Source organism: Lynx rufus, unplaced genomic scaffold (assembly GCF_022079265.1).
Source record: "Lynx rufus isolate CCGP_SWC_20201006 ecotype Redwood Valley unplaced genomic scaffold, mLynRuf1.p SCAF_5, whole genome shotgun sequence".
In the NCBI taxonomy this organism is placed as follows: Eukaryota; Metazoa; Chordata; class Mammalia; order Carnivora; family Felidae; genus Lynx; species Lynx rufus.
In genome coordinates this window covers 66,242,782-66,265,045 of record NW_025814867.1, presented here as the reverse complement: position 1 = coordinate 66,265,045, position 22,264 = coordinate 66,242,782, and the positions used below count along the sequence as shown (strand labels likewise).

Here is a 22,264-nt window from a genome sequence, read left to right as displayed (position 1 = left end):
AAATAGTCTATGAAATATGTAGTTTTTTGAGGTATTATAAAACACAAATGAAAAGTGATACAATTGTGTCTGGCCTAAAATTAGCAAAAGAATAACGGTAAAGACACAAAGGAGAATAGGAAGTAACAATCATGCTCCACTGAGAAGCATGATTTGGGTTAGTTTAAGTGAATGAGGGGCACACCCCAGTCAATGCCTCTGGTAGCCTCTGAATGCAGTGGCTGTCATAGGAACCTTGAATTCTAGCAAAGGATTTGGGTTATCAGGGAGTAATGGAGAATGGGTAACTAGACTTTTGACTAAAGTAAAAGGAATAATTTATCAAGTAGTTTATATTTGTTTGCTTTATGTCTAGTGATGTTGATTTAACATTTGGAACAAATTAAATGTGAAAGTTGGCCTTGATTTTTATTCACACTCACATCTATAAAATAATTGTAAAAGGAATTGAATAGAAGATGCTCAGACTTTTCTACAAAGTTTTTTTTTTAATCCTAAAAGAAATTGATTTATCTTTCTTGTCTTCTAAACAATTACCCAAAACGACAGCACAGAGGAATAGACTCAACTTGAATTGACTGCTCTCACATTCTACACTTTTGAGCATTTAAAAATATTTATTGATTTGATAACTCTTGTGACTAACTGGCTCAGTACTTAATCTGACAATTTAAACAGGAGTTTAGTACATTTTTAATGGCTATTTAAAAATGTTAAATGTGCTTCAAAATAGGTCTATAAAATAGATTCACATTTACAGGGCTTAGCTCACTATGGTGGCTCAGAGGTATCTTTTGTAAACATGTAAATGTCTTACTTGATACATTTTACCAAAAGAAAAGAAGTACATTAAGTCAGCAATCAAAATATTTTTTTAAATAGGAAAACTATGTGTACTGACCTTGTAAGTACTTTCAGATAATTTGGAGTTTACAAGTCTACACACTAAGAAGTCCTTTATATTTAAGTATTATTTTAGATAACAAATGTCTAAGAGTTAAGAATTTTCAAAGTTAAGAATTTTCTCAACAAATCTCAAAGCCCCAAAGTGGAATGAGCCTTCTTAGCTGTGAGAACAAAGTCAATAAATGTGTTGAATGTTTAAAAACTTCAGATTTCCAACAGTGTTTTTAAAAATCAAAATTTGCATTTTGACATTATAAGTTCATTCTTAGCAATTTAGCATTCAAAGTGATAACTCTTGGACAGTTTTAGTGATTTATTTCAAATATTAATGACGGCTTTGTGTTTAATCTTTAATCCACTGTTGGGGTTCATAGTAAACATATTTTTAATCAAAGGTCATCAATTTCATTTAATCAAAATATTTCTTGAATGTTATAAAAATATTAAAACACAATAATATTTTTAAGCTTTCAATACTTCACCTTCAATTTTCTACTATGAGGTAGTTTATTAAATATATATGTCAATGAAAATAATTCAAATTGTTTAGTAAGGATGCATTCATTCATAGTTGTAACTCATGGAGATAGTATTTCTGCTGGTGGATTTATTTTCTTTTGAAAAACCTACCTCTACTATGAGGTAGTTTATTAAATATATATGTCAATGAAAATAATTCAAATTGTTTAGTAAGGATGCATTCATTCATAGTTGTAACTCATGGAGATAGTATTTCTGCTTGTGGATTTATTTTCTTTTGAAAAACCATTCTCCCATATTATTAATATTTTTATGAAATTTAATTTCTAGGGTTCTGGGAGTTACTTTTAAGCCTGGGATTACATTAGTCACTTCTCTGAGAATCATAACTAGGGTAGCATTAAAAAAAAAAAAAGTCCTAATTGGAATGAAGGTGAACTGAAAATATCAGTGGACACTCCACCTAACACCAGATAAAGGGACACACTGGAAGGAGAAATGTCAAATCAATCCAGCAAGTACTTACATTTATAGAGTATATCAGAATTGTACATCGTAAGAAAGTTAGAAAGAGAAAACAATTTTGATATTAGCAAAGTAGGAAATATTTTACTGCTTATAGCTGGCAATACTTTGAAAATCAGAACATTTCCAGTTGCCGGTCTGGAAATTATCTAAATAGGCGGAATACCTTTATCTATACAATTAAATTTATTTACATAATATTTAAGCAAATCAACAGAAAACAGTATTTTTGTCATCTAAATTATATTGCTCAAGAAACACTTTAGTTTTTCTTCATTTTATTGGGTATGGGGTTCTTTTTAAACAAATATCTTATGTAAAAATGAAACACATTTTGATATTGGGTAAAATGTTTACATATATTAGAAAACATGCAAAATGGGTACAAAGAGACTACAGGGGAGAGATTGTTAGTTCAAAGAATATGGACAAATTTCAGTCAAAACATGGGATGAAACATATCAAAAGTCAGTTCAAGAAAACAAAAAAAAAAAAATGCCCCTCTTTCTAAAACATTTCAATGGTTGGCATCAAAATGTAAAACTTAACATTCATTTTGAAAAAAAAATTAAAAATGTATATTTATATGTAACAACAAGCAAGAAGACAAAACACATCAAAAACGGGAATTAAAAACAACTCTTCAAAAAAAGACAAGAAGTAAAAAAATAGAAAGGGGTGGAAAAAGTGATTGAGGCCGTTGTCATGCAAATAGATTTGGTGGAAAAAAATACCTTCATCTTCCGCACCGTCATTATCACCTAAATCATCTGTCTGTTTCTTTGTAAGGGGACCTAGGATTGAGAACGGAGAAATGGAGGGAAAAAAAAAAAAGACAATTCAAGAATAAACAAGACTGAGGGGGAAAAAATAAATGTAAATACTAAAATTCTCAAGGGTATTTCCAAAAAGAGCAGGGAAGTGGTTACGTCAAAGTGATTATCTATTTTGTTTAAGGAAAAAAAAAAAAAAAGAATCCCTTTCCCCAAAATATCTTATAGAAGATTTGGTTTGTGAATATATCCAGCATAAAAAATACATTATGGTTTGAAACTCAAGTCATAAGCAAAGGAAATGATTTTTTTTTAAATATCTACTGCATATAAAAAAGTAAACAGTTTTAGCTGAAAGAACTTAATTTATTCAGTGTCTTTTCTAATTTGAATTGGTGACAACAATAAAGTAGGCCAAACTCATCTTTAATTTGGGACAATATAATAACATTAGGGAAAACAGAGATATGAACATTTTTACGGTGTTTTTTTTTTCTTTTTTTTCTCCTGTTTTTTCTTATAAGAGCGTTAACACTTGGATTTTACACATTTTTATATCATACATTTTTCGAAACTGTGACTTTTTAAAATTACTTGTCATAAAACAAATATTTCCCCATTTGTTTTAATTAAATATTAGCTGTGGATTTAAGACATTTGCAGCCTGCACAAAAATATGAACAGATAATCTCATCACTCTGTAGAGAAAGCTACTATCATTAGAAGTCAGTGTTTAGTTATTAAGGAAGTTACAGAGTCAGGCCTTATATTTCATAAGCAATTTAGTAATATAACAGAATTGTGCCCTTGTGCAATTTCACGTCCAGTAGAGTTATTTATAATGGAATCATCTTTTAGGATAATAATTGCATTAAAACACTGTGAATGTTTAATAAATGTTTTATTATACTTAACAATGCTAATTTGCTAAAATAAAGAAGCACACCAAAGGGGAAGCCAAAGGCCATGTGAAAGTAATTTTAAGTGTCACATTATTGACATATTCAGCACAATGAAAAAGCAAGTGAAGCCCCACATTTCTTTTTGTTTCCACAACCATTTAATTTGTATGACATTTCATAATCTTCATGCAAAAAGCAATCATTACAAACACAGGACACTCAAGTTAAAAGACAGCCAAACACAGCAGTAAGCAAGAGAATTTTGTCATGCATAAAATAAGAGTCATAGAAAAAGGAAGGGGGAAAAGGACTGAAAGTCATGTATTGATTTCAATAATATAAATAGAAAAGAAGCAGGCATTAACTGTAAGCACACTTCATACAGAAAGATTGTTAAACATTTCGAGAAAGATTTCTGAGTCTTTTCAGTGATTACTGTGCATTATGTTTGTAATTCAAACCATACCTATTATCACAACCCTCAAAGAATGAAAAACACCATCCCAGAAAATGGAAGAAAAAAAAAAGAGAGAGAGAGAGATAATCCAGTTGTTTCATCAGCTCAGAGAAACATCCCTGAAAAATAGTAGTAAGTGGTAAAATCTAAAATTGGAAATGAAGAAATTAACGATGTAACTGCAGGGACCCATTGACTACTCAATTGTACGGTCATGGTTTCAAGGTCATTCCAAATACGGAGAAGGGGTACACAATAAATTAAGTGATACACTTTTATAGTCACTCTTGCAAGCAATCATTCCATTAAGAGAAAACCTAGATGAAAACAAGTCTATGTTAATTGACACTCAGCTATAAGTTCACAGAAATCTACGTTTCTTTAATATAACCCTGTTTAGTGGAAAAAATATCCTCAATGTTATTGGAAGTCCATGCAACAATGATGCTATATTTCTGAAAAATAGAGTTTTTTTTAATTTAAATTTAAAAATTACTATATCAAAAACTTTATTTGAAATAGTCTCAATTTTAAAACATCACACAAAATGTTAGGCTCATAAAATTATGTTTTCAAACTTTTTATTTTTCTTTAGCTACCTTAAGCAGTAAATGAACAGACTTCAACAATTATGATTTCTTGCATTTCTATTTTCAAAGATGCTATATAGAAGTTACAGTTTTATTTACTGGTTAACAACACAGATTAAGTGCAATGGTCATTATTTATTGCTGCCAAAACCACTATCTACTTTCCAATTTTTGCCAAACTACTTAATTTGCTTAATTCTTTTTTTTTAATTTTTTTACTGTTTATTTATTTTTGAGAGAGCAAGAGACAGAATGGGAGCAGGGGAGGGGCAGAGAGAGAGGGAGACACAGAATCTGAAATAGGCTCCAGGCTCTGAGCTTTCAGCATAGAGCCTGACACGGGGCTTGAACTCACGAACCGTGAGATCATGACCTGAGCTGAAGTCGGACGCTTACCGACTGAGCCACCCAGGCGCCCCTTAATTTGCTTAATTCTTGAGTCTATTAAGAAACCACTAATATGAGCTCAAAAAATTTTTTTTTGCTGAATCATCAATTCACTAACATTTGGATACACGTGTAAAACCTGTAACAATTAAATTAAGTCACTGTCTTCATTTTGTGCAGGCCTCTTTTGGGTAATTCAGGCGAAGCATCCTAGGGTACCCGAGGAAATTTACATGACTTCTTCAGGAAATCATTCAGCTTCTACAGCCAGTTTTACATACTTTGCACACACACAGAACTGCTGGTTCTTAGGTCTGCATAAGATGCAATATTAAGAGAACCTTCATTAAAACCTGATCTCCCACTTGTTTGCATGTGGGACAGAGTTCTCAGTTTTCTCAGTTGCTAACTGACTCTGGGTCTGCATAAGTAGGGAATCAATTGAAATGATACTGCATATACAATGAGATGACTTTTTCATGGATGAAATGGTTGAACCACCTTTTTTGTTTCATTATTTATTATCACCTTCTCTACTCAGGAAGCTGCACGCCTCTTAACTGATGCAGAATAATGATTACATACATGCACTGTATGGAACATCTTTTACTGTAGTAAATCTGAAGAGTTAAAAACAGATATAGATACTGCTTCAGCATCATAAGTAGATGGTGACATCATTATTGTAGAGAAAGAGTAAGTCAAGTTCTCCCAACTAAAGAATTTCACTTACTGAATACTAAATAAAATCTTATTATCATAGGATATCAAATTGTTACCACACTATGGGTTCCAGCAGTAATTTCATAATTCCAGCATAACTGGGTTTTCTTAACATCAATAATTGTTTACACATCTGATTTTCTAAAGGTTCCCTGGGAAGAAGAGGGCTGATAACAGTTTTTGGCAAAAATGATTATAAGAAAAAAACAAAAAAAATAGAGTTCCTTTATCTCATATGCTTAAAGGCACAGAGAACAAGTATCTGAGAGTGTCCAGGAATGCAAAATAAAAAACTCAATCTTGCTTTCCCCGAGGAAGCCTCAAGTAAACATATACTGTGGATTACAGAAACAGATCCCTACATGATCTCAAGATTCCTTATTCTAAGGCTAGAAGGAAAACAGTCTGTTGCCTTAAACTATCTTCTTTTTAGGATATCAGCAACACTGGTTCATTTTTTCTTTAAACTGACATAATTTGGTATAATTACTGATGTTAATTTTTTTTTAGTTGAAAGAAAATACAGTAAAAGGTAATTGTCATTAATTGTTTTAGGAAAATTAGACAACCACATTTCAGAGACCACATGCTCCTATAAACTGATCAACATGATTTCCCCAGAAGGTTAAAACATTTATCCTTCAACGAAAATACATAGCAATCATTAACAACAATCCAACCACAGCTTATGCTTCTTTTAAACTACAAACAGTGTATTTTCAATACCAGCAGTTTAAATGGGTATCTTAAAGCATCAAAATATAAAGCGAATGAGTCCTCTACAACCTGGAGAAGTGATTTATTTTACCTTGAAACTCTATCGGATCTGTCCTCCTTGAGGAATGCACACATAACTCTCATTAGAGTTAATAGGAAAGTGGACCTCATGTCATTTTGAAAGGGAGTGAGAGTAATTACTATATTTTATATCTCCTATAGGCAATAAATAGATTCAGTGGTGAAACAACAGGACTAGGAAGGTAAAGGGAACTCCTAACCATGAACTTTCAACTCATTTAAATCCAAAATAGTTCCTTTGCCATTAGTATAAGCATAATTCAAAGTACTGGCCTTTACAAAGGACTTATGATACAGTCTTACATTTTAGGATCTGACCACAGTGCTTTTTATTTTTTAAAAAAAGGAATGAAAATATCAGCATTTCTCTGTAGTTAACTGGAGAATAATTATGAGGCTCCGAAATAATTACTATCCACCCATATTAATGCTGCTTTTTATCATTCTCTTTGATGAAGGGCTAATATACTTTAGGTCTCAAATACATTAGAACTGATTATAAATTCCTTCATTATGGGTTCAATTTAGCAGAAATTATCTGTACTTTGTGTCACACATATCTGCAAAAGGCAAGCAGGTTGAGGGTATTATTAGCTCCTGAGTTAGAAGGCTGGCTATGAGAAATGTGTCCTTCTTAAGAGAAGGAGTCTTTGAAATTTTTAGGATTATTTAGAGCTCCAGGCTCCTGTGAATACAATTGTGATAGATGGAGAGCCCTGGCTAACGACCTTGCTCTATTCTTTCCCCACCAGACTTTGAGGTAAACTGACTCCATGGAATTCCTAAGGCTATTTCCACAGAATGGGGAAATTGAAGAATGTTGCAATTTATTTGGAAATTATATATCTGATAAGAATTTAATATCCAAACTATATAAGGAACTCATACAACTCAAGGCTGCAAAAAAAAACAAAACAAAACAAACAAACAAAAACCAATAATCTGATTGAAAATGGGCAGAGAGCTTGAAAAGATATTTTTCTAAATAAGACCTACAAATAGCCAATTGATACATAAAAAGATCACGAATCATCAGGGAAATGTAAATCAAAATCACACTGAGATATCACCTCACACCTGGTAAAATGGCCATCATTAAAAAGACAAGATGTTAGGTAGCAGCTAGATATAAGCAGTAGAAGCCATACCCAGAGGCAGAGTCCCAAGTCCTTGAGGGGGAAATAATAGAGACAGGAGTTGGAGGCAGGGATGGTGATAAATAAGCCACACATTAAACACCCAGGGGCACAACATTCTAACCTTGTGACTTCCATGATCTTGGGTCTGACAGACCCAGAGTCACTTGTGCAGAACACACACCGTCCTCTTCCACCCCAGGCTAACTCCTAGACTCATTAGAATATATTTGCATTGCAGGGGCACCTGGATGGCTCAGTCTGTTGAGCAGTTGAGCTTGGATTTTGGCTCAGGTCATGATCTCAAGGTTCCTGGGTTCAAGTCCACGTGGGGCTCTGTGCTGACAGTTCAGAGCCTGGAGCCTGCTTCAGATTCTGTGTGTCTCTCTCCTTCTCTCTCTCTGCCCCTCCCCTGCTTATGCTCTGTTTCTCTCTCTCTCTCTCAAAGATAAATAAACATAAAAAAAAAAAAAGAATATATTAGCATTGCAGACACAGCTGTTCCTAGGGAGAAAGTCTCCTTTACTGTTTCATTACAAACCTGGTATGTTTCACATCTCCCCCTCCCAGCCTGTGGGAGGAATTCCCCAGATGATTGGAAGCAGCCCCCATTAGAGACCACCCCACTACAAGTCGTTGCTTCTCCCAGCCCAGAGAGAAGCAACAAATATCCAATCCCAAAACAACCCAGGGCCTGGTCCACCTCCAAGAACCTGCTTGCTCTTCTGCTCTCCCACCGAGAGTGTACTTTCTTAAATTGCTTTGGGCTTGCCAAAAGGAAAAAAAAAAAAAAAAAAGAAAAGAAAAGAAAAAAAAATGTTGCCACTTATTCTGGGACAATTGGAAGCAGTTTAAATCTTTTCAGGAATGTTCATAGTCTTTATAAAACTAGAATCAAAGATGTAAAAATCTAATTATATCTGCTCTTTATGGAAGACAATGCCAGAATTCAGTACTTTATAAATAAAAAGAGCAGTATGTTACTGTATTTGAATTTTTCTAAATTGATAAACATTAAAATACAATGACTTAAAGAAATCAGACATCACAACAGTCGGTGTCATTGCAAAGGTAGTACATTTTTCCTATTGAAATTTAGTGGATTTTATATAACTATGATACATAACTCTTGAGAATATAGAAATGAATGAGATAAACTGATTTGGAATAATACTCATTAATTTGATGTTACTGTTATTTATTAAAGGTTATTATACCTCTTAAACTATCAGTTATATGAATATATAAAGAAATCATAGCTAAAATAACTTTTTAATTTTTCAATTAAAATACAGCATTCTTATACAATATCATAAATATGCATTATGATAAAATAAAAATGTAAAGCAAACTTCTGTGATAAGGTATTGGAAGCAAACTTTGGGAGAATTCATAGTTTCTAAAGAATCCATACCTGTGAAAATTTTGGTGGCACTACTATGCCATGTATGATGTTTGAGTATCTTTTAGGAAATCTGCCCATTTAGGCTAGTCTAGTGGTTCAAGTATGCTATGGAAAGGACCAGGTTACAAGGTTATAAAAGTAGCAGACATGCTCTGTGTTTTATTTTTGCGTTAGGAGAAAACACCTACATGTACAAAAAATACATTCCCTCAGACAGTTCTTCAGAGGCAGAGCACAGCTTAAAACATGACTTTTGGGGAAAAGAAAAGTTGATGTTAAGGCCAGGAAAAAGGGAAAGAGAAATCATGGATCCAGTACATTGAGAAGAACTCATTCATATTTATAAGAAAAACAAGTTGTTTTTTCATAAAATTACCTTTGTTACAATACTTTGAAGTCAGAAGAAATCTTGTCTAGAACAAAAGTGATAGGGTCTGGGGAAATTTTTTTTAAGTAGATAAAAAGAAATTTAACTAGGCTAACAATCTGAGCATCACCAAATTTGCACAAGCTTATTATTTTTTTTACATTATATTTGTTTGATTTTTAAAAAATGCACATGCAGTATTTTATAGCATGAAGAATGTCAGAATAATGCTCCCTTCTCATCTGGAGTAATGTGGCTGTATGTTGTATAACCAGTAGTACTTTGTGAAGATATACTCTCCACTGACCTGGTTTTCCACACATTATCCAGAGATGTACCTAAGTATGGTGAGGACACAAGTGCCACAGATGCCCAGAGCTCTCTGAGCAAGGCTTGAGGATTGGGATGGCATTAATAGCCCAAACTCCTTCACATGGCTTCCAGTATTTACTCATCCAGGCTTTCCAAATATATGCTATGCTAGGTCCTCAGGATACATGGTGAGCAAAACAGGCAAGACCCTAGCCCTCATGAAAATTAATTTTGTCAGAGAAAGAGACATTCGTCAAATAATCACACACATAAACATATACTCACAGACTGTGTTAAGGAAAAGAATCTTAGTGTTATGAGGGGTTATACAAAGTGACCTAGCTGAGCCTAGGATGTCTTCACCGAATAAGTGCAATGTGGCCTGAGGACTGAAGGTTGGCTCAGTACGAAGGAAGCCAAGAGGCTGGGGATGAGTAGGTAGGGTGGAAAGAAGATTCCAGCCAGAAAGGCCCTAAAATGAGAGGAAGCCTGGAGGTCAGTGTGGCTGGCAATGGGGAGCAGAGAGTAGTGGCAGATGAGGATGAGCACACAGCTCCTCCAGCCAGAGGATTTTTGTCTTAACCCTAAAAGCAATTAGGAAAGTCATTTAAAGGGTTTAAGCACACACTGACAAATTCTGGCTTATCTGAATCTTCAACAGAAAATCAGAAAGAGGCAAAGTCACTCCAAATAATATGGCAGAGAATATCTTACATAGAGATCTACATTATGTTCTTATGAGATGAAAGGAGTTTCATTAGAAGAAATCAGATGTTGGAAAAGGAGTCTATAATTCTCTATTTTCTGCTTGCAAATAAAATGAATATCACCAAAAAGGAAAATCTAAGACTCCAGCACACCTAAAATTTTATGAGTATTTTTATTTTTTTCAGTTTATTTATTTATTTTGAGAGAGAAAGAGGTGGGCATGGACAGAGCAAGAGGGAGAGAAAGGATCCCAACCAGTGTCTGCACTGAGAGCTGGACTCGAACTCACAAATGGTGAGGTCATGATCTGGCTTAACTGACTGAGCCACCCAGGCACCTCTATGAATATTTTTAAAGTTTTCTATTAAATATGTATTTAAAGTTAAATTTATGTTGTCTAAGAATTAACATAATGAGAATTAACATATCATAACTATTCTAATATTCATACAAAGGCAGATATTCTTTAAGTGATTTCTACTTGGATATCTCACCCCCTTCTCACTACAATAGGAATACCCACAAGGTCCACCTCAAGGCCAGTTGTATCTCCCATACAGGTTTTGCTTTCAGACTTATAACTTCCCTCTGCTTCCAAACTTTAAGCCTGGAGATAGTCATTAACCATTTCCTCTTCCTCCCTCTGGTCTTACCCAGATTTCATCAATTTTCCAATAGAAATTTTATTCTTGTCACATTGTCCCAAAGCTCTCTATTATTGGCCTTGTCTGTAGCCATCATGGTCACGTGCCTGAATTCTTGCAGTAGTCTCATAGCTGTTCCCACTCTCATCTAGACTCTAGACTGTCTCCAAGCCATTTTGTATACCATAGGTTTTTGAAGTTGTACATAATAATAGTGGCAAACCCAAAGAGAAAAAGATTTAATCACCACCAGCTAAAATGTATACACATTCAACTCCTTCTAAGACTAAAATTGCAAGCATTCCAAGGGAACAGGAACTCAAAAGCGTATACAAAAAACTTGTACTGTGAATTTTAAAATAGCTATAACAAGACAGATGAAAACTAAATATAGTTTAACACTCATTTTGATGTTTTAGAAATTCATGAGCAGAAAGATTTTTTTATTCAAAATGGAAACAAGTCATTTCAAATATTTTTTTTAAATGCAGTTCAGATTACTGTTCATTGAAGACCACTTTCATTGTTTCACCACTTTGTTTAAAAGTTTTTACTATCTCCTTCTTTCTTATTATTTTAGACTAAATGCCCCAGAATAAACCTTAAGACTCTCCTTATTCTTTCCAGATTTTATCTCTTCATTCCACTGCTTTCCAAAACACATCTTTTCTGAATTCTGCCAAACATTTAAAAAAGAACTAATACCAACATTTCTCAAAGTCTTCCCCCAAACTGAAGAGGATGGAATGCTTCCAAACTCATTTTATGTGACCAGCATTACCCTGATAGCAAAGCCAGATGAGCACACTACAAGAAAAGAAAATTACAGGTCAATATCCCTGATGAACATAGATGCAAAAATACCCAACAAAATATTAGCAAACCAGATACAACAAAACATTCATAGGCTCATATATCATGATGGAGTGGGATGCAAGGATGGTTCAACATTAGCAATCAATTAATATGACATATCATGTTAACAAAATGAAGGCTAAAAAATCATACGATCATCTCAATAGATGCAGAAAAAGCATGTCACAAAACACATCTATTCATGATAAAAACTGAACAAATTGTATATACAGGAAATGTATCTCAACAGATAATAAAGGTCATATATAATAAGTGCACAGCTAACGTCATATCTAATGGTAAAATGCTGACAATGATGCCCATTCTTACCACTTTTATTCAACATAGTACTAGAAGTCTTATTCAAAACAATTAGGCAAGAAAAAGATATGAGGTGTACCCAAATTGGTAAGAGAGAAGTAAAATCACCTCTATTTGCAGGTGACATGAAATATCTAGAAAGTCCTAAAGACTCCACCTAAGTACTAATAGAACTAATAGACAATTTCAGTAAAGTTGTAGGAGAAAAAAATCAGCACACAAAAATCAGTGGTGTTTTTATAACAATGAAATGTAAAAAAAAATTAAGAAAAAAATCTCAATCACAATAGAATCAAAAAGGTTAAGTAAGATATTTAGTAATAAATTTAACTAAGAAGGCAAAAGATCTGTACACTGAAAACTATAAGACACTAATGAAAGAAACTGAAGAGGACATAAATAGGTGAAAAGATATTCCATGTTCATAAATTGAAAGAATAATAATGTTAAAATGTCCATACTATTCAAAGTGATCTACAGATGCAATGCAATCTCTCTTAAAATTCCAAGGGTGCTTTTCACAGAAATAGAGCCAACAATCCTAAAATTTGTATGAAACCACAGAACACACAAATAGCCCAAGCAATACTGAGAGAAAACAACAAAGCTGGAGGCATCTCACTTCCTCATTTTAAACTGTATTACAAAGCTATAGTAATCAAATCAGTATGATACTGGTATAAAAAGCAGACACACAGATCGACAGAACAGAATAGAGACCCCAGAAATATACCTAAGCATATGGTCAATCAATTTTCAACCAAGAAGCCAAGAATATAAAATAGGGAAAGGATAGTCTCTTCAATAATGGTGCTGAGGAAACTGAACAGCCACATGTAAAAGAATGAAACTAGACCCCCGTACAAAAAGTAATCTCAAAATGTATTAAAGACTTGAATGTAAGACATGAAATCATAAAACTCCAAGAAAAAAACCTAGTAACAAGTGAGTTCCTTGACACTGGCCCTGCTAATATTTTTTTTGGCTTTGATACCAAAAGCAAAGGCAACAAAAACAAAAATAAATAAAGGGACTACATTAAACTGAAAAACTTCTACACACCACAGAAACCATCAACAAAATGAAAGGCAAACTATGGAACAGGAGGAAACAGTTTCAAACCACATATCCAATGAGGAGTTAATACCTAAAATATACAATAAATTCATACAACTCCATATCAAAAACAAAAACAACACACGCATGCGCACGCGCGCGCACACACACACACACACACACACACCAACATACAAACAAACACAACACAAAAAACCTCAAACAACCCAATGAAAAAATTCAGAACCTGAATAGGCATATTTTTTTCACCAAAGAAGACCTCTATATGACCAATAGGTACATGAAAAGGTGCCCAACATCCATACTCATTAGGGAAGTGCAAATCAAAACTCTAATGAGATTATCATCTCACCTCTGTTAGAATGTGTTATCAAAAGATAAGAAATAAATGCTGGCAAGAACGTGGAGGAAAGGAAACCCCTGTACACTGTTCATAGGGATGTAAACTGGTGTGGAAAACAGTATGGAGATTTCTCAAGAAGTTAAAAATTTAACTACGATAGATTTAGCAGTCCCACTCTGGCTATATAACCAAAGGAGACGAAATCATTACCTCTAAGAGATATTTGCACCCCCCATGTTCACAGCAGCATTGTTCACAATAGCCAAGATATGGAAAAACCTAACTGTCCATAGGCAGATGAATGGATAAAGAAAATGTGGAGTATATATACACAACGGAATACTATTCAAACTTAAAGTTCTTTCATTTTTAGTAACACGGATATACCTGGAGGGCATTATGCTAAGTGAAATAAGCTAGATAGAAAAACAAACTAACAAACAAATACTGCATGGTATCACTTATATGTGGAATCTAAAAAGAGTTACAAATAAGGAAATAAAAGTCAAATTCATGAAAATAGTAGAAAAATGATTGTCAGGGGCTGGGAGTGGGTGAAATAGGAAGACGTTTAGAGTGAAAGGTAAAAACTTTCAGTTATAAAATAGGTAAAGTCTGAAATTCTTAACATGGTTACCATAGTTGATAACACTATATTGTATAATTGAAATTTGCTCAGGAGTACAGCTTAAATGTTCTGTCATAAACACACACAAAGGTAAATATGTGAGGAAAAAAAAATACATCTTTTTCCATTGTGAGTCTTGTCATTGTTGCACAAAAATGATCTCACATTCACATCTTGTGTGTTTTGTCTCATAGAGTTGATTCCTTAAAGTTCTAATCAACTCACCACAGAGGAGGAAAGAAGGATGATGAGCATAGGGAATCTCCTCTAATATCCCATGTAAAATTTGTTTTCACATTGAAAAAAAAGGGGTACTATTGTATGGTTTGGCCTGAACTGTTGTCTCCAGGATACGAACTAGAGATAGTTCTATATTGCTCAGCAAGACCTGACTGTGAAAATACCTTAATTCCTGGACATTACTAAATTTTATCTCCATAAGTGAAATAAATAAATTGAGACAGTAATCTTTTTTCTTAGTTTTCACATATTTACTAGTATTTTTGCTAACCCTCTGTTCCCTCCCTTCTTCCTTCTTCCTTCTTCCTTCTTCCTTCTTCCTTCTTCCTTCTTCCTTCTTCCTTCTTCCTTCTTCCTTCTTCCTTCTTCCTTCTTCTCTTCTCTTCTCTTCTCTTCTCTTCTCTTCTCTTCTCTTCTCTTCTCTTCTCTTGTCTTCTCTCTTTTAATATAATTTATTGTCAGGTTAGCTAACACACAGCATATACAGTGTGTTCTTGGCTTCGGGAGTAGATTTGCATGATTCATCACTTACATACAACACCCAGTTGAGCCAGTAATTTTTAAGATCTATTTTCTGAGTGGTGCTCACTGGGAAATAAGTCAGTAAAGACAAGACCTCTACTGTTGAAGTCCCAAAAGAGGTAGATTAACTGTGAGTGTATGTTCCCCTGAAGTGACTTCTTGACAATTTCTAGTCTCACACATGTCCCTCCTGGCTAAATATCTCTTGCCCTCAGTGAAGCTATTTCACTCTTTCCACCTCATGCATCCATTAGACATGGATTGATTCTCTCTTACCATGCAATCAGGAGTCTTTTGGGGACACAATCCTGTGCTCCCTCTTGCCTGATACAATAAATGATAAGCTTACATTTTAAATATATATATATATATATATATATATATATATATATATATATATATATATAAAACCCCCTTGTGAATCTAGTAATTATATGCCCAGACTCATAGGATGCTAACGCTGGAAAGGGCCCTACTGACTACCAAACTCTCTCATTTAACAAGTCCTCAAACAAACAAACAAACAAACAACCATTAACTGATTATGCACAAACCTCAAAACTAATTAAAAGCAGAGCTCAGTCTAGATCTCAGGTTTCCTATCACTTCTTTATAGTAAGTCACACGGCAATAAAAGATAAGAAGAGAAAAGGAAAAAAAAATTGGGTGTTGAGGTATTGGATGTAGCATAGATACCTTTTAAATAAACCACAAATCAACAGGCAGACCATTATTATAACTATGAAGCCTTTAGTACTCCTCCAACCAACATTTATTTAGATGTCAATGAGGTCAAACTTTAAATAAAAATAAATATTTATAGAAATATTTTCCTTTCTTTAAAAGGAAAAAAAACCAAAAAAAATTTAAAACAAACCAACAGATTTGGAAGGACAAAGATCATAGAGTTTAAACCAAATAAGTAAAATCAGTTAAGAGGTAAAATTTCCCAGTATTATTAAACTGAGTGATGTGTAGAATGAATAAAGTGTGAAAAAAAATAATCCACTTGACTTAGAAGAAAAACAATAGCTAGGGGATGTATGGCCCACAGGCCAATGAAATAGTGAAATGCTCTGTACAGGCTAAATGACTACTGTCCAGAACTCTTGAAGTCCCTGTACTCTAGCACCTAAGATGCTTTAGCTCAAACCATTCCTCAGATCCCCTAACTGTAGCATAATTAAGAAACTAAAAAGGTTAATGTTTGGTATCACAGGGGCTCCCATCACCCACCTACAGTGCTATCGACTGATATCCCTTCTAACTAGGCAATGTTAGCATTTTAATATTCCCTCTGGATTACTTTCAAAGACATTTCAAACCTAGTAGTCTGTGACTCTAATACATTTCCTAAAATATATATTAATACTACTTGAGAGGCACCTGGGTGGCTCAGGTGGTTAAGCGTCCAACTTTGGCTCAAGTTATGACCTCATGGTTTGTGATTTTGAGCTCCACATAGGGCTCTCTGCTGTCAGCACAGAGCCTGCTTCAGATCCTTTGTCCCTACCGCCTCTCTCCCCTGCTCGTGTTCTCTCCCTCTCTCTCTCAGAAATAAATAAACATTAAAAAAAATAGTATGTGGTATTGTTACTGTGTTTTAATGGGTTTGGAAACAGATACATAAATATATACACACACACATGCATATAATTGTATATACACACACACAGGTTTGGATAGTGGCTCTTTCATGTGCTAGTGGTGTAATCCTGGACATTTTTTTTTAAGTCCATAGCGTCTTAGGAACACAGTGCCACCCCATCCTCAATATTGTTATGATATAATTCAAAGTGCCTACTAAAGGGCTTAATGCAGAGAAGTACAGTTAAATTTTTGTTTGCCCTCCATGTTTCTTTTATTTATTGTCTCAAATCAAATGCTTAACACATACGCACCTGTGTGCCTATGCACACACACCCCTACACTCATACATATGTCTCCCATTGTAATATATGCTAAAGAGAAAGGACTTTAGTGTTTTATTTATTTTTTGACGGAGAGAGAGACAGCATGAGAGGGGGAGGGTCAGAGAGAGAGAGGGAGACACAGAATCTGAAACAGTCTCCAGGCTCTGAGCTGTCAGCACAGAGCTCAACGCAGGGCTCAGGCTCACAGACTGAGAGAACATGACCTGAGTGAAGTCAGATGCTCAACCGACTGAGCCAACCAGGCGCCCCAAGAAAAAGGACTTTGGAATTAGGTTGTTCCCACTCAGCTGTCTACTAGCTGTGTGATTTTTGTAACTTTCTTAACCTCTGTAGTATTCAGTTTCTTTAAATGTAAACTTGGACAATATCCACCTACAAGGACTATCAAAAGGATTCAAGATCATGGATATGAAATACCTAGTATAGTGTCTAATTTATAAAGACACTATAATAATAATGATAATTATCACTGAATTATCTAAATGCGAGATTAAATTGTATTTAAGATGTACTAATGTCTAATATACACATATGACAACTATTTCCATTGAACTTACAGAATTGACCCAGTCTTCCATTGCTTAATCTACAAACATCTAATTAGAGTCTAATATTGCATCATTCTCCCCAAATAATCTATCAACAGAATATACTGGCAAAAAATGATTATGGTATCTTACATTCACCTAAAAGTACTGACACGAATTTACCAGAATATTCCTCAGATGGTAATAGTATGTAAGCTTTATGAAGTCTACTGAGCACCAAGCATCCTAGAAGGTGTGTGGCAATAGTTGACTGTATAAACATTATTTTCCACCAGTGACCTCCAGGAAGATTATGTCAAAGTACCTCTTGGTAGTACCTGCCAGGAGCAGTTTTCCTGAAAGTTATACATAGCTCCAGATTTTTACAATGACTGTGGTAGAAAGAAATTTTCTCAATGAGTCAAAAATTGAGCATCTACTTTTACACATCTAACATATAATGGATTTTCACATATTTTTAATTATAAGGTCATGTCAAAGAATGGGACACAATAATTAAAATTACAGTTTCTAAAACTATGCTACCCGGTTTCAAATCCTGTCTGTAGTTATTATAAGCTCCGTGATGCTAATTTCTCTGTCTTCATTTCCTCATTTGTAAAATAAGTATAATTAATAATGGTACCTACTTATGGAGTTACTGTAAGAACTAAATTAGTCAATGTACCAAATTGCTTACTCAATACACTGTAAATGGTGAAGCAAAGTGTTACCTATTGTTATGAGATGGGTAGTGATTATCTTCATTTAATAGAAATTAATGAACTGTTCAAAAAACCTGATGCTATGTTAACTACTCCACAAGAATTATCTTATTGGCTCCTCACAACTATTCCAAATCCCAGGATTATTATTATTCCATCTGTGGGTGGACTGGGAGGGGAATTTGGGGCTTAGAAAAATTATGTATTTTTCCAATATCTTCCATCTAATAAGTAGGGATGCCAGGATGCAGGACAAGTTCTGTATTATTCTGTAATTCACACCATTAGGCTTCTTCTGTGATTCCAAAGGGTATCACAAAAATGTCACAAAACTGCTTTCAGGGAGATTAATAGAATAGCAGTTAAAACTAAGACTGTCTCAATGGGATATCCATACATATGTGTATATATATATGTATATATATATATATGCACACACATATACACACATAGTTATGTATCTATATGTAGCTATGTATCTCATGATATCTACTCATAATATATACATATTTGGATCTCTGCTCAGAGTAAACTTTACTGTTAACTTATTACATGACATTAGTTTCATTGAAATGATGAAGAGAAAAAGAAATGAAACTTTAAAATGTGGGGAAGTGCAAAATAAGATATGTTGGGAAACTCTTTTATGGTGTGAGGAAAAAGAAGCAGGGTTGTGTATACAGAATTAATAAAATAAAATAAAATAAAATAAAATAAAATAAAATAAAATAAAATAAAATAAAGATGACATGGGAGTACTATGCTGTGCAGAAGGACCAAGTCTTATGAATGGCTTATCCCTAACAGAAACACTGGGTAGGTAGGATGGAATTCACTTCATGGGAGCAAGACAGTCTAGAAAAAGGCAAGAAATGTTTATTCAAATGGAGAACATCAAAGTTGAACCTGGGTTTGTTACTTAGTCCCAGGGGTGTGGACCCTAGGCATATTAGGGCCCAGATGATGAAGCTGTGAGGCAGTCTCTCCCACAGTAACCAGAGGCCCCAACAGCATGAGATGGCTCATTTTAGAATGCCAGCTGCCAAGTTCTCTGGTAAAAGAGTCCAAGATGAGCTATATGATATTGTTCAAGTCACTTCATGTCTCTGAGCCTTCCTTTAGCTGTCAAAAGGAAGACAATATCGTCTAGCCACCTTATGAAATCATTGTAAATCAAATCACGTGGTGTTTGTGAACACATGGCAAAAGGCTTTTCATATGTAATATGAAAGCTTTACATTATTGGCTCTGAACAAGTGGAAATAGTGGGGACTGCTCATTACAAAGGTCATGACTGACACAAAGGACTGGCTGCATCATGCATTCAAAAGAAGAGTATCTATACTATCTTAAAGAAAAAAGTCCATATATACATGTAAACATTTTTTTTTAATTAAAATCCTCTTGCTTCCCTATGTGCCTGTCAAAACCACAGGTTCTGGAATCAGATTTTCTGACTCCATCAACCTACCCACTGTCAGACTTCTCGAAAGTCATTTGACAACTCCACACCTCAGTTTGCCCAACTGTAAACTGAGGATAGAAATAACACCAAGCTCATAGCATTGCATCTGAGACTAGAGGTGGTAATATATATGTAGCACTTAGAACAGTGTCTGGCATATTTTAAGGACACAATGCATATTAAGAATTCGTATTAAAACACAGTAAATACAACATTTAGAAAACTAGATTGACATTTTACAAGAGGAAAAAAATGGGTATTTTCTGGTGTCTTTAAAAAAGTGAAGGCTCTGAATCTAATTAATAATATGTTTAATATTTAGTCACTACAGGTTTGAAATTGATTATCTGCTAATGAGAATTTTAAAGAGACTTTCTTTTTTGGCACAATATCAGATCTGAATTTGTAGTATTGGGGAAAAAAGTGCAGAAAATTTGAAAGCAAAATGCCATAATAGTTCTCTATTTCCATTGTAATAATAGTCATTAAGGAAAGAGTTGACAGGTTTGGGACAAGCTAGAATTTCTAATACTTTATCCAGTTGAAACACCAAGAATTTTTATAGAAAGGCAAAAGTGATATTCTGGATAGAATCATACTTTAAATTATGTGAATATTAAAATATTTTTTCTAATTCTATTATTTACCAACTTTGATATTCTAGATTTGTTTTCATAATTTGTAGTACTGTTTAAATGTGGTTATGTATGCCAGCACTGCAAGAAATAATTGCTTGTGGGTGACTCCACTCACGATGTTCATTTAAGATGCTCAGTTTAAGAACATCTGCAATAGGAAACATGGCCACCAAAAGCTTACATTCTATATTGTGCATGATTGTGTTTTGGGAAACCCATGAGCAAAATTAAGGTATTTGATCTTCAAAATATAAACATGCCATCTTAAAAGGGGTTTATCTCTCAAGTATTTAATGGTTGCTGGATTACAAGAATCAATATGGGATAAGAGGCTCCATGTTTTATTGATTTCTCCTTCGCTACATTTTCGTTCTTCCTTTAAGCTATTAAAATGCTTCAGATCAAGCTACTTTTTGTAAGATGGTCCAGAATAATAATATTTATCAAAGATAACATATATAATACTAATATTTTGCTATTGGCAGTCAAGATTGCCTTTGAAGAAAATATTTTTACTTATATCAATATAAAAGCTTTTGAGTTTAGTTGCTAGTATTTTTACAACGAAGGCACTTTTTTCAAATATATAGAGATCACATTTGATTTGTTAAAATATTTCACATTTAGGTAAATAGCCACTTCTTGAATATCACAGAATTTTTATTTTAATATAGAAATCTAGAAATAGCTGTATTAAAATTTAAAGCAATAAAAATATGCAATTGACTTTAGGCAAGAGATGTGTTTCAGAAATTTGCACATGAATCAATGTTTGTAAATTTGGAATACACTAAGAAAGACTTAGTGTTGGCACCCTGTAGTGAATTATTTGGATAAATAAATTTCTCTTATAAGAGAAGAGCCACACCAATATGTGTTTTCTAAGTTACCATTCCTATGTATTTTTTTTCCTTTAAATATGGATGCATCTATATTTATTTAGTAGTAAACTCAACTCTTCTGGTTCATGTTAAGAAATAGTATCTAATGTTTTAATTTCTTATAATTAGGGTTCATTTATCTTTTATATTCACCTAAAGATAATTTTTCACTGAGAATGAATGATTTTCAACATTACTTTGCTGAAATGGCGTAGAAATTTTCTTCTGCAGTCAGCTTAATTATTGTAGACATTTCTTTTTTTTTAAATTTTTTATGTTTATTTATTTTTGAGAAAGAGAGACAGACAGACAGAGTGCGAGCGGGGGGAGGGGCAGAGAGAGAGGGAGACAGAATCCGAAGCAGGCTCCAGGCTCTGAGCTGTTAGCACAGAGCCCGACGAAGGGCTTGAACTCAGGAACCTTGAGATCATGACCCGAGCCAAAGTCGGATGCTTAACCCACTGAGCCACCCAGGTGCTTCTGTAGATTTTTTTTTTTTAAGCAGAAGGGCAAAGAGAAAACTCCTAAGAGAACAGGGTGCAAAAAAAAAGACCAAAATGTTCTGTGTTAAAAACAAAAGGAAAAGAAAAAAAAATGAATAGATAGAAATATTCAGGACAATTACATTGTACAAAATTCTCAGGTGGAATCCTTCCCTCACATGACTCTCCCTTTGTATTTGAACATATCTTTCAGATTAATCCCTGTAGGAAAATCAATAAAATTCAGTTCTCTAGACAGTGCTTCTCCTATATGAGTGTACATAAAAGATACCCAGGGATCTTATTAAAAGTGACAATTCCTACTCCCCTTCCCTTTGAGATTGAACAGGGTTCAGTCCAGAGTTCAGCAATGGAATGATGAATGAGGTCTATGGAACACACTTTGAGGAAAGATTGGGATCTAGACCCTTTTCCTATTTGGGGATTTTGACTCTTATTTTAACTCTCACTAGGAATAAAACAAAAAGATCTACATAAATATATGAAGTTGAC

General features: G+C 34.0%; 1 protein-coding gene across 6 annotated transcripts in view; it reads right to left on the bottom strand.

The window, feature by feature from the left end:
- NLGN1 (neuroligin 1) overlaps positions 1-22,264 on the bottom strand; it is a 660,198-nt gene that overhangs the window by 461,277 nt on the left and 176,657 nt on the right. For 3 of the 6 annotated variants that reach the window (XM_047099923.1, XM_047099924.1, XM_047099929.1), the window contains one exon: positions 2,646-2,705. The exons of the other annotated variants lie outside the window; for them this stretch is intronic. In XM_047099923.1, coding sequence (XP_046955879.1) covers positions 2,646-2,705 — 60 coding nt within the window. The remainder of the gene's footprint in view (positions 1-2,645; positions 2,706-22,264) is intronic. 6 annotated transcript variants of the gene reach the window in all.